The sequence below is a fragment of the Telopea speciosissima genome, chromosome 9 (genome assembly GCF_018873765.1).
Source record: "Telopea speciosissima isolate NSW1024214 ecotype Mountain lineage chromosome 9, Tspe_v1, whole genome shotgun sequence".
NCBI classification, from domain to species: Eukaryota; Viridiplantae; Streptophyta; class Magnoliopsida; order Proteales; family Proteaceae; genus Telopea; species Telopea speciosissima.
In genome coordinates this window covers 50898220-50911872 of record NC_057924.1, presented here as the reverse complement: position 1 = coordinate 50911872, position 13653 = coordinate 50898220, and the positions used below count along the sequence as shown (strand labels likewise).

General features: G+C 38.2%; 1 protein-coding gene across 1 annotated transcript; it reads left to right on the top strand.

Moving 5' to 3' along the window:
* Nucleotides 1-1843: 1843 nt before the first annotated feature.
* Nucleotides 1844-13370, top strand: LOC122639025 (disease resistance protein RPV1-like). The gene is made up of 4 exons (XM_043831862.1): nt 1844-2353; nt 10157-11252; nt 11375-11683; nt 11801-13370. The coding sequence occupies exons 1-4, from the start codon at nt 1881-1883 to the stop codon at nt 13148-13150; spliced, it is 3228 nt and encodes a 1075-aa protein (XP_043687797.1). The 5' UTR covers nt 1844-1880; the 3' UTR covers nt 13151-13370.
* The last annotated feature ends 283 nt before the right edge of the window (nt 13371-13653 follow it).

The window sequence follows — 13653 nt, the reverse complement described above, 5'->3', positions numbered from 1 at the left end:
GATGGTGACAATTCAAAATTCAAAATTGATGCTCAAAATTAAAATGCCAAGCGAATATCTACCAACCATTGGATCAATGGCGATGCTTCCTATGACAAGGGAAGTGGAAGTAGTGGCATAGGTTATATTTTGAGAGATCATCTTGGGAGATGTATTATTGCTGTATCTGATCCTCTTCTTTTCTCCGAGGTGGCTGTGGGGGAAGCTATTGCTATCAAGCAAGCCCTGCTTGAGGCTATTTCTGAAGGGACGCTCACAGTATCGATGGAGAGTGATAGCTTGGAGGTCATCAATGGCCTTCTCAATCATGGTCATAGTTCTTCTCTCTCTATTAGGCCTATTTTAGAAGACATTCTACATATTGTGACTTATTTTGTTGATTGTTCTTTCCACCATATTTCCAGGGAAGCAAATGTTGTTGCAGATTTCCTGGCCAAGAGGGCCCAGTCCGTTACGGAGCGGACTGTTTGGCCTAATTCCGATCCCTGCCTAGCTACTCCTCTTGTGCTAGACGGTAGGAGCTCTGTCCGTCCTTTGCAATAAAATCCTTTTCAACCAAAAAAAAAAAACATTAATTCCATGTGGCGGTTTGTGAGTTGAGCGTAGCATAATGACCACTCAACTCCAGGCCGTAGAGGATCCAAATCCGTAGAAAAACTCCCTGACTACAGATGTACCTTTTTTTTTTTTTTGGATGAAAATGAGGAAAAATATATTAAGATGACAAATTTGTACATACTTTATACATAAAAGGACCTTTGAGGTTTGTGTCTTATGGGCCCAAAACCGGAGCATGGTTAACAAAAAATCATTCAGAATAAGCTTATAATTTACTTCTTTAGATTGTCTAAAATCTGCAAAAAATAGGTCAGAGTTTCTCAAAGCCAAGGAGAATGAGATGGAGTTGGAAGAAGACCAAGCAGAGATTTGTGACAGTACCAGACTTCTTTCACCTTCATGCCTATATTCTCAGCACCAGCTAATCCAATTAGGATTCCAATTAGATTTGGCTCCATGTCATAGTTGTTTTTAACTGAACCTACAGAGTTCAAAACGAATTTGCCATCTAATAAAATGCATGAGGCCCATCCAAAAAATCCTAGGTATCTAGAGTCGGACCCTGCACCTAACAAAACAAGAAAATCCAGAGCCAGTAAACTATAGATGTACCTTTGCCACTATTGACTATTTTTTGGAAATTTCTTCATCTTGGAGTATACTAATCCAACAAGGCATCCAAAACGATACTTTTCAAAGTTAGGGTTAGGGATGTAAATGGATATCCAAAAATCCGAATCCGATCCATATCCGTATTTGTTTAGGGACATTCGTATTCGTTTAGAGATATCCGAAAAAAAATCCGAATACTTCAATAAAATCCATCCGAAAAAAAATCCAAATACTGAATAATAAAAAATTAAGTAATTAATGATTTTGAGGGTTTTTGAGGATTCAACAGGTTCTAGAATATGAGAAAAAGAGAATCATGATTTAAGAGATATGGATTGAGAGTGAATTGTACCTGCTAGGGGGGAGAAAAGTCCGAATAACACAAGACAGAGATGTAAACGGATGGTCAAAAATCCCAATCCATTTAGAGGTATCTGTATTCAGCCAGGAAATATCTGGATCCGATCATATCCTATCAGGTATATGAAACATCCTTTTCGCAAACTTAAAACACCTTAGGTGTAATTTACCTGGACTCCAATTAAAAAGGGAATTGTGATTGGGAAAGTAGTAGAGAAGCACCCCGACTACAGATGTACCTTTGCCGTCGTTGACTTTTTTTTGTTTTTCTGAAAAACACAAATGAGCCATTCCTTGAAGTATATGGTAACACCATTCGCATTTGAAAGGAAATCAAGCAATTTCATAGAATGGCAGCTCATCAGGCCTCTTCTGGTACGAGTTATGAAGTGTTCTTGAGCTTTTGTGGCAAAGACGTTCGCACCAATTTCGCCGACCACCTCTACCATGCCTTGGATGGGGCTGGAATTCGAACTTTTAGGGACGAGGAAGAACTCCACAAGGGAAACGAGATTGCCCCGGAGCTAATCGCCGCAATCCAGCAGTCAAGAGTCTCCATTCCTATCTTCTCGATTAATTTTGCTTCAAGCAAATGGTGTCTCAATGAGCTAACCGAGGTATCTGAATGTAGAAGAACAATGGATCAGATCGTGTTGCCCATTTTCTACAAAGTTGAACCAAGGGATGTGCGAAACCAGACCGGGGCATATGAGAAGGCCTTTGAGGAACACCAGATGCGATTCGACGAGACAACAGTTCAAAAATGGAAGAAGGCTTTGAGAGAGAATGGAGAGTTGGATGGATGGCATTCGAAGGAGGACACGTAAGTTCAATAGGTTCCTTTTGATTCCATATTTAAGGGTTAATATGTCTTCCGTATATATTTCTCCCACTATATAGTCATAAAAGAGTTGGAACTACTTGCTGTCCGGTGCCTTTGTTTTCATCTAATATCATATGTCGCCTATATTCTTGGATTGCATTTAATTTGAGTAGTTGAATCAGACTCAGTATCCATCAACAAAACTTTACTTTTGGCTTACTCTTTTGATCAAATACAATCATGTTCTACAGAGTTGCGATTTATTGCCAAGTACACATGCTGAGATATTTCCATTTATGCGATTGATTTGCTTTTATTATAAGATGCAGAGAAACATACTTGAATGGGTATCAAATGCAATATTTGATTAATAACTGCAGCAATGTTAATGGTTCAATGGCTGAAGAAAGATTTTTTAGTTTGCACACTCATATCTGCGATGAGGTTGAAATTTTGTAAACAGAGTCCATACTCATAGGTAAGTTTCACCCCAATAAGAATTTTTATGCGCCAAAATAAAGTATTAAAAAAAATTCTGTACTATCAAGGAGGTTAACAGATTGATGATAGGATGCATTGACATGCATGTTGAAGCTAACTATTGAACTTAAGGCTGAAATTTGACACAGAACCAATCCAGACACTTCCATAAATATCCGCAAGCCATAAAATTTTCCTCAATCTACCACTCTAAGAAATCTTCTACCTTAAGAACAACAATAATTATCGTACTTCATTGCTATATTATACTCCGGCTAACAAGTCCATCTTTCTACCTTTATCTTTTTTTATTTATTTATTTTGGGATTGGTGGGGGGAGGGGGAAGGGGGAAGGGGGAAGGGGGAAGGGAGGGGTTCCTTCTTTTTCTATTAACACCCCTCTCTTTGTGATTCACCCGATTCTCTGCCTCTTTCCTCCAATAAGACATCCCCTGGAACCATGCATAGCCAAAAATCCTCAGTTTTATTTAGATTTTTCCAGATTATGGTATATTAGATGCATGACCTAAAATGAATTGTGGTGAGGAAAGACATGCATAGCTTAGGCTTTGTATCAAATATGGTCTCGAATAGAGCTGATTGGAGGGCAAAGATCCATGTAGCTGACTCCATTTAGTTGAAATAGGTAGGGGAGAAAGGAAGGGAATATCATCAGCAAGCTTTTCACTCCTACTATTCTCCCCCTGAAGAGGCTGCTGATGAGAAGTAAAGAATGACACAGATTCAAGGAAGGTGACATCTTTGGAGAGTAGACGCCTACGGGAAGAAGGATGGTAGCACTTGTAGCCTTTGGTAGTAGAGGAATACCTAAGAAAGAGGCATTTGAGAGCATTTGGGTTAAGTTTAGTCTGAGAGGATTGGTTAACATGAACATAACAAACATACCTAAAGACCTTGGGAGGAAGAGAGAAAGCAGAAACCTGAGGAGACAAGGTTTCCAAAGGAGTTTTGGATACAAGGAGTTTTGTAGGCATGTGGTTGATTAGAAAAATCGCAGTAAGAATAGCATTATTAGGCCAAAAAGTTTTAGGAACATGCATGCCAAATAAAAGACTCTTAGTGACCTCCAATAAATGGCAATTTTTCCTCTCAGCTACCTCATTTTATTGAGGTATATCAACAAGAGCTAGCTGATGGATAATGCCATTATGTAAAATGCCATTATGTAAAGAAGTTTTGGAGGCCACCATACATGTACTCCCCCCGCCCCCCCTTTATTAGAATGAACAATTTTGATTTTATTTTCAAATTGAGTAAGGACTATTTGATAAACTTTTTTGAATGCATCACAAACATCACTCTTATGTTTCATCAGAATAGTCCAAGTGCGGGAATAATCATCAACAAATGAAACAAAGTAGCGATAGCCAAATAAAGAGGTAGTAGGAGAGGATCCCCAAACATCAGTATGCACAATATGAAAAGGAACGGTAGATCTATTAGACTATTACCATAACATGGATAAGACGAACGACAATGTTTGGTGCACATACATGGTTCACATCAAAAGACATGGGAAGACGAAAAAGAAGAAAATAAATGAGGTAATTGTTTCCCTATGACAACAAAAGAGCGATGGCCAAGGCGTTGATGCCATAACATTACAGATTCCACACAACTGCTATCACTATGTCCACACACATAAGACTGAGCTGTGGGAAAAAAAAGTGGTCGTGATTCAAGAAGATCGAGCCCTTTCTCCTCATGTCCACTGCTAATAATCCTCTTCGTCATCAAATCCTGAATAAGACAATAACAAGGAAAAAAAAAGTGACACAACAATTCAAGGATTTAGGTAAGTGACTCACAGATAAAAGATTAATGACAAAGTTAGGGACATGAAGAACGGAGTCAATGACCTAAGATGGGGTTGTGGCAAGCGGATGTGGAAACCTACAAAGCATAAGCTGAGTAATCAGGCACTGCAGGTGTAGATACTGAAAGTGAGCTACCCAGCTGTATCATGACCCTGCAAAATCCTGCAATATCCTCCCTGGTGAGGGAGTTGGAATCGGCCTGTATGCTAGGTGGGTACTCCACAGTATCAGTCTTAGTCATCACAGAATGTGCTCTAGCTCCCCCTCGATGGCAACCACGCGTACCAGTGGATCTACCACGGGTGCCAGGAGGATGGCCATGAAGTACCTAACACCTCTCTCTAGTGTGCCTAGGTTTCCCATAATGGTTACATTTGAACCTATCTTTATCACCTCCATGGGGTGGCCCTTGGCCTCTGCCTCAACCATGCCAATCTCTGTGGTAGCTAGAAGAAAGAGCGGACGGCTCAAGGGAGGAAGTAGGTTCCATTCCTACCCTTCGAGTCTCCTTACTCTGCAAATAACTATACACATCATCTAGAGATGGAAGAGGAGTCCGTCCCAAGATTTGTATTTGGATGGGCTCATACTCCGGATTTAAGCCACCAAGAAGAATAAGAACACACTCTTTCTGAAGGGTCCGGTAAACCTTAGCTTCATCTTTCAGGTCGGATAGTTGGAGGTCCCTATAATGATCATATTCTTCCCTTAGACCGATGATAGTATTTTAAATTGAGAAATAGATCTATCTCCTTTCTTCATGGTAATGATCTTTTGGAGAAGTTGGTAAACTTTAACCAAGTCACCCACTCGGTCAAAAGTTTTGGAAACACTATCCCAAATATCCTTGGCAGTTTCCTTTCTCATAAATCTCCTCCCAATCTCAGGCTTCATAGAGAAGATGAGCCAAGTTATAATTGTAGAGTTCTTAGTCTCCCATTTTGGATATATTGGGTCATTTGGATTGGGGGCTTTTATGGTGTGCCTGTAACATACCTTAGCTCCACCTCCGGCAATGCCATCAGCAAAGATAGAAACAAATCAATAAACCTTAGGGATCCCACCTTCGGAATGGCCATCAACAGGAATCCTAAAGCTAGAGAAAGATACACGAACTGTCTGAACTATATTATATCATCCATGTAAAAAGCGATAACGAGGCCTCTCTTGCTCATCCCAAATGATTTGTTGACGGACAAAATAGGGACTTGTCCCATCTTGGAGAAAGCCTCAGTGTAGCACTATTTTTTTGCCAATAGATCAGCTACTGTCTTCGTCTCCCTATAGATATGGGAGATTTTTCAGGTAATAGATCCCAGGTACCTAGCATAAAACCATCTTTGTTAAAGAAAATTTTCATTGGCAGGAACTTTCAAATTATGGTCTAAAATGTCAATATTGCCCCCATTTCACATGTGTGAACGAGGACAATTTTGTTTGGTTACATGCGCAGTGTAATCAACTGTGATTACACCAAGCATGACCTTTTTTTTTTCAAATCTCAACCCTTTTCAATTGCAAAGAGATAGTACCAAACCTTTTTAAAGCTCTTTAAGTTGTCTCTCTTTTCCATTTAAACGACAAGACACCACAACACAGTGTAAATATTTTGAAAGGGACGTCATCTCAAATGCCATTTGGTGTTTCTTTTTCAAAATGATGATCATGATATCCTATTAAATAAAATTTTCTATTAATTAATATGTTTAATTATAATTGATTATTTATTTTAAGATTATTCATTCTCTTAACATATAATACAGACTGAGGTTTATATTATTAGAGGAAGTACATTTAGATAGTTGTTTGTTACATGCTTGGTTTAACGAACCATGATTACACTAAGTATGTAACCAAATGAACTGTCATGCTTCACACTTGAAATGGTGTCTCTGTGATCTCTGGTACCGGCAAGATACCCTGGTCCTGACGGGTTTAGTATGTGGATTTTTTAATTCAGCATGGGTGATTATCATGAAGGATCTTATATAGGCTATTTAAAGCGTCTTTGTGGATCCCAGCCATATAAAAAAGATAAACCAAACTTTCTTATGCCTTGTTCCTAAAAGAGAGGGTGCTTGTGCTGTTGTTGACTTTCGCCCTATAGCTCTATACAACCTTTTGTAGAAGTTTGTCTGAAGTCTAGCCAATCGGTTAAAGAAGGCGGTGGCAGGGTTAGTAGCATAAATCAGTCCGCATTTATTGAGGGAATATGTACTTATGAGTTATGATAATATTTTGATTTGCTCAAAATTGATTAAGGGTTTTGAAAGAAAATCTCATCCCTAGCTGCTTTTCTTAAGTTGGACATTCACAAGGATTGTGATTCAGTCAGATGGGAATTTATTACAGAGATTATGCACATGATGAACTTTTCTCCCATCTTTGTGAAATGGGTGTATAGCTGCATTTCTACCGGTCAGCTTTCAGTTTTGGTTATGGAAGCCCTATGGGGTTTTTTGCTAGTTCGGTGGGAATTCATCAGGGATGCCCTTTGTCTCCTTATATATTTACTCTTATTGTGGAAGTTATGTTGCACTGCATCCAGATCCAGGTGGACCAAAAGCTTGTTGATTTTTTCCCCAGGTGTAAGGCTACCAAACTATCTCATCTTGCTTTTGCTGATGACCTAGTTATCTTTACCAAGGCTAACTCCTCTTCTCTGAGTGCGGTGCTGAATGTTATAAAGTCATTCTCTGCTATGGCTGGTCTCTCTATAAATGAAGGCAAATCTTCTCTCTTCTTGGCTGGTAATTTCTTCTGAGGTCCAGGAGCAATTATGCAAGTTGACGGGCTTTTCCCTGATCAGTTCCCAATTACGTATCTGGGCCTCCCTCTTCTTGCTTCTAGGCTTACAGCCCACCAATGTGTTTCCATCCTTGACAATCTGAGAAAGAAGCTTTAATTATGGAAAGCTAGGCTGTTATCTTATGTATAGATCATGAGTAAATGGGGTTAACAAAGTATGTGTGGATTATGTTGCTAGTACTCGGCTTTGGCTTGATCCGTGGCACTCCCATAGGATCTTCATCATCTCTTATGGAGACCCCATCAAGTAGGACGCTGGTTCGAATCGTATGTCTTTAGTTTCCTCTATTATCCCTTCTTAAGAGATTTGTGAGTTGCTCTCCTAGACATTTGTAGAAGGCCGAGAGGGAGGGGTGATCTTGTGTTATGGACTACCACATCTTCGTGTTTGTTTTTCTTCTCAGCTTGGAATTTGATCCACTCCCACCACCCCTGAGTCCCTTGGGCTGAGACTGTTTGGTTTCCAGGCCACCTACTGCATCACAGCTTTATCACTTGGCATGCCCTTTCTCGAGCTTTGCCAATGTAACAAAATGCACCAATAGAAAACTAGAACCGAGAGAAGAAGAGAAGAGAAGAAGTGGGAGAAGAGAGGGGAGCTGTCAAGCAGGATCGAACTTGACAGTCTCCCACATAATGTTTTTATTTATATGAATTAGATTACAGGCAGAGGGGGGATTCCTAATCATATTAGGAATCCTAGTTACAATATGAAAATAGAAACTAATCCTATTAGGAATCCTAGTTACAGTAGAAACCAACAGAAATTAGAACTAGGACTAGGTACTCCTAATTATAAATCACAAATAGAAGAGACACATAGGAGGGAATCTCGATCAGAATAATGGAATATTCTGATCGAGATTACCCTTCTCCTATGTGCTCGATACACTTCAACAGCCAACACAGTGTCTTTTCCACTTGAGGCTCATTCCCATCTGTCCCATGTGTATTCTTATGTGGAATGGGTCAGGATGTAGAGCATCTCTTCTTCGATTGCCCTATTCTCAGTCCCTTTGGATTGAGATTCTCTAGAAATACTGGTCTTCCTCTCGATGCATCCGTGCTTTTGAGCATGAATGGATTTGGGTTAAGTCCTCTTTCGGTGGCAAGTCGTGTTGTGACCTTGTAGGTAAACTTGCTTTCTATGCCACTATTTATCACATCAGGTGTGACATAAAATTGAGGAGATGGATGAATCAACAACTGTGGAAATCCATTTGCATTGAGGTTCGGAGGAAGCTTGGCCGTGTCTGAAATGCAGTCCCTGATACTTCCAAAAACAGGTTCTTCGCCAGAGAGTGGAGTCTACCTCTTTCCTTCTTGGCTGTGCTCCCCCCACTCTCTTTAGGGGCTTGCTCTCCCTCTTGGGTGTTGTATCTATTTCTCTCTATTCTTCTTTCTCTGCCCTTAATTTTGTTTTCTTTTCTTCCCCTGTTAAGCGTTTCCTTATAAATTTTGAGCTTCGTTGCATATATATATATATATATTATTCACCAAAAAAATAAAATAAAATAAAAATGCAAAAGTACCAAACCTTTTTAAAGTTCTTTAAGTTGTCTCTGTTTCCCATTAAAAGGACATTACACCACAGCACAATCTAAATATTTTGAAAGGGATGTTGTCTCAGATGCCATTTGATGTTTCTTTTTCAAAATGCTGATGATCATGATTTTATTAAGTAATTTTCTATTAATTTTTATATTTGATCATGTTAAGATTATTCATTCTCTTAACATATAATACGGACTGAAGTTTATAGATTAGAAGAAATACATGTACACTTGGACAGATTACTTGTACCCAATAAAGTCCAATTCAATAAAATCCAAGCCTAGATGGGCTTCAAGTTTCATTAGACTTGTCTTTAGGACTTCAAGTGAACCAGAATTTACACAAGCAATAGATCAAAGAGAAGGTTCTTTCTCGGGTGAGTGAGGTATGACGGACAAGGAAGACAATAGGGGGAAAGAAGAGAAAATGAGAGATAGAGAATGTAAGGGCAATATTTCTCTCGATACAGTGGATTGCAATCAACGAAACCTTATACCCGGGAGGATGCTAGACCAGGTTGGGCAATTTCCAGGTGGGAATCAATAAGTAGTTTTATGCCGGAATGAGTTGACTTTTCTGTCTGTCAAGAAAGTACTTGATGTCCAACCATAAAAGGAGGAAAAAGCTAAAGAAAAAAAAATATAATATTAATGACTATGATAAAATAGGTTCAAGTCCATCTATTAAATATAAATATTTGTAATAAAATTACTTTAATTTTGATTTCTTTTACTATAATAACATTGAAAATTTCTTTAATGTATTAGAGGAAAAATATTTGTTGTCCTCTTCTCCTTTCGTTTTTGGTAGGAATTTTTTTTTAAATCTTTTTAATATGTGTTCACTTATAGAAAGAATAATTTTGGTTCAGGGGTACCCAAGAAAAGGCCAACAAAATGTGAGATATTGTTTATCATTTTTCTTCTCCCTGCCTGCAACTTTGTTTGCTCACTAGTGAAAGATTTGATGAAGAATCAATACAATAATAGAAATAGAAAAGTAATACACAAACACATAGTAAGACTTGCACTTGTGGTTTCTTCCATGTTGATTTTTTTTTTAATTCATTGTGTACATTATTCATCACCCAAGTATTTATCCATTTTTTGTTTGAATTATGTAGGTATGAAGGGAAGTTAGTAAAAGAAGTTGTTAAAACTGTTTGGAGTACCCTGAACAAGAGACTCTTGCATGTTTCTAACAAGCTAGTTGGAATCCAAACTCATATAAAAAAAATGTTGATGCTATTAGATATTGAATCTGATGACAGAAAAATTGTGGGGATCCATGGCCTCAGTGGCATTGGAAAGACAACAGTTGCTAGGGCTGTCTATGATACAGTCCTTAGTCGCTTTGGAGGATGTACGTTTATTGAAAATGTTCGAGAGAATGCTAAAAAACATGGGATTCACTATCTGCAAAACAAACTTATCAAAGATATCCTGAAACAAGAAAATCAAAATATTACTAGTGTGGATAATGGAATTAATGTGATCCGGGAAAGATTGTGCAGAAGAAAAGTTCTTATTGTTCTTGATGATGTGGATCAAGATATTCAAGCAGAGTCTTTAGTTGGGGACCGTGAATGGTTTGGTATTGGAAGTAAGATTATTCTCACAAGCACAAATAAGGATATTCTAATTGCTCGAAAAGCAGATGGGATTTATGAGCCCAATGTAATGGATTTAGATGATTCTCTTGAGCTTTTTAGCCATCATGCATTTGGAAGGAACAAACCTATAGAAGATTATTTGGATCTCTCAAAAGCTATGGTAAAAATTACTGGAGGACTTCCCTTGGCTATTCAAGTTATAGGTTCATCTTTATTCTCAAAGAAAAGATCAGTATGGGAAGGCATGTTAAAGAAGTTGCAAAAAGTTCCCAATAATGATATCATGAAAAGGTTGAAACTAAGTTACGATGGATTAGAAGATGCAGAGCAACAAATGTTTCTTGATATTGCTTGTTTTTTTATCGGAATGAATAAAATTATTGCATGTCATATATGGGAAGGGTGTGATTTTTCTCCTCAAGTAGGACTTGATGTTCTTTGTGCAAAGTCTTTGGTAATGATTAGTGAAGATGGTAAGTTAAGGATGCATGATATGCTTCGGGATCTTGGAAGGGACATTGTTCGTCAAGAGAGCATAAAAAAGCCAGGAGAGCGTAGTCGAATATGGTCTCAAGAGGAAGTGTTGGATGTACTAGTTAAACAGGCGGTAGGTATTGAGTACACATTTGTTATTTTTTGTGAGGAGTTTGTGAATTAGGTCTGGTTTTTTTTTGGGTTATTAGAAAACAACCTTGGTTTGGTATTTAATTAAGGTCCTTTATTTTGTAGGGAACAAGTAATTGTGAAGGACTCACTATTGACTTCAGCCAACTCAGTATTGACTTCTGCAGTAGATCAAATAGCCAATGTTTGATGAGTGAAGGACTTGCTGCAATGACAGAACTAAGGTTACTCCAACTCGATTATGCACAATCTTCTGGGAACTTCACCAATTCTTTTTCAGAACTGAGATGGCTTAGTTGGAGAGGATGTCCTGACCAATATGCACTAACCAATTTCTGTCCACAAAAATTGGCAGTTCTTGATCTATCATGTAGTAAGATCGAGAAAAACTGGATGGGTTGGGACTGCATCAAGGTCTCGAAACTTCTTTCTTTTGTTTAATTTATTTATATCAAAAGTCTTAAAAAAGTTAAAATTTCTTTTAGTCCTTAAGCTAATTAGATAAGTTACTATATATTTTTTATTTGGCAGATGGCAGTGAATCTGAAAGTTCTAAATCTCATGTCTTGTGATCAACTATCTAGTACTCCTGACGTTACAGCAAATCGACTCTTGGAGGTACTGATTCTGAAAGACTGTAAGAAATTGGAAAAGATTGATACATCTATATGTTGTCTCATGAACTTAGTCAGATTAGATATGAGTGGGTGTGTAAGTCTAATTGAGCTGCCGGAGAAATTGGACCTCGTGATTAAATTGACAACACTTGATTTGAGTGGCTGCATTAAACTTAAATCACTTCCAAGTGTTCCTCAACTCTTGGAGGTATTGATTCTTAGTGGCTGTAGAAATTTGGTCAGGATCGACACATCCGTTGGTTGTCTCAGGAACTTAATCACATTAGATATGAGGGACTGCAGCAGCTTAGTGGATCTCCCAATTAAAATTTGTCGGTTGGCTTCTCTGCTAAAATTTGATATAAACGGATGCGGTAATCTTGCATTGCTTCCAAATCTTCCTTCTGGCTTGAAATCTTTTGATGCTTCTAATTGTGTATTGTTAAGATCACTCCCAATGCTTTCAAGTCTAAAAAATCTTGAGAAATTGCGCCTTCCAGGATGCAAGAAGCTTTTACACATCTTGGGTCTTCCCTCAAGTTTGATTGCCCTAGATGCTCGCCATTGCGAGTCAATGGTAAAACTATCAAGTACATCACAAGGCTTGAGAAATTTAAAGGCATTACATCTAGATTATTGCACCAGCCTTGAAGAAATTGAAGGTGTTGACGAGAAATTGGACTCCCTGGTGAGCATATCCATCTCGCGTTGCAGATCATTAAAGAAGTTACCAAACCTGAAGGCCTCGAAAAATCTAAGGACTTTAAAGCTCAATCGTAACAACATCATATCGGATTTTGAAGGCGAGGGGATGGACTCTCTGGAGGTGTTGGAGATCGAATCTTTCCAATCATTAAGAAAAATACCATATATGCGAGATTCGAAAAGGCTGAGGATACTACAAATCAAAGACTGTCCAGAATTGTCTGAGATTGAGTGCCTTGAGGACTTTGAATACTTACAAACATTATCAATTATTGAGGCCACATCATTAAAAACATTACCTGATATCTCAACCCTGAAGAATCTGAGCTATTTAAGAATCAGATGTTGCAACTCGATGGAAAGATTGCCTGATCTTTCAAACTTAAAAAAGTTGTGGCAATTAGAGATTGTGGATTGCATGAAGTTAACCGAAATTCCAGGCCTGGACCATTTGGAATCCTTGGGAGAATTGAAAATAGGAGGATGCATATCCATTCAAAGATTACCGGATCTGTCAAACTTAAAGAGGTTGAATGCTCTTAGAGAAGTTGGATATTAGTGGGTGCGAGTCCTTGGAAAGATTACCAGATCTTTCAAACTTAAAATGTTTAAAGGAGCTGAAGTTAAGGACTGCAAGAAGATAATTGAGATTCAAGCTTGATAATGGATTGGAATCTTTGCAACTCTTGGATGTTAGGGGGTGTATTTCTTTAGAATATATACCAGATCTGACAGTCATAAAAATTTCGGCAACTACATAGTATGTACTACTGAGGCAATCACATACATCTATTGACTCAACTGATGGTGGGTACACAAAATTACAATCAGATTTTTCGAACCTGCTGACAGAGACAGCATCATACTGTTGTACAAGACAAATTTTATTTAAGGTACCTCTCTCTCTCTTCAAATTTTGCTTTTAAAATTAGTCTGGTTTTCCTGGATGTGCTATATTTGCCACGTTAAAAATTAAATAGGGTAGAAAGGTAAATCCAAGCCTCCTACTCATATGTCAAGTTTTAACCAAAATGTGGGTTTATCAAATGACAAAATAAACAC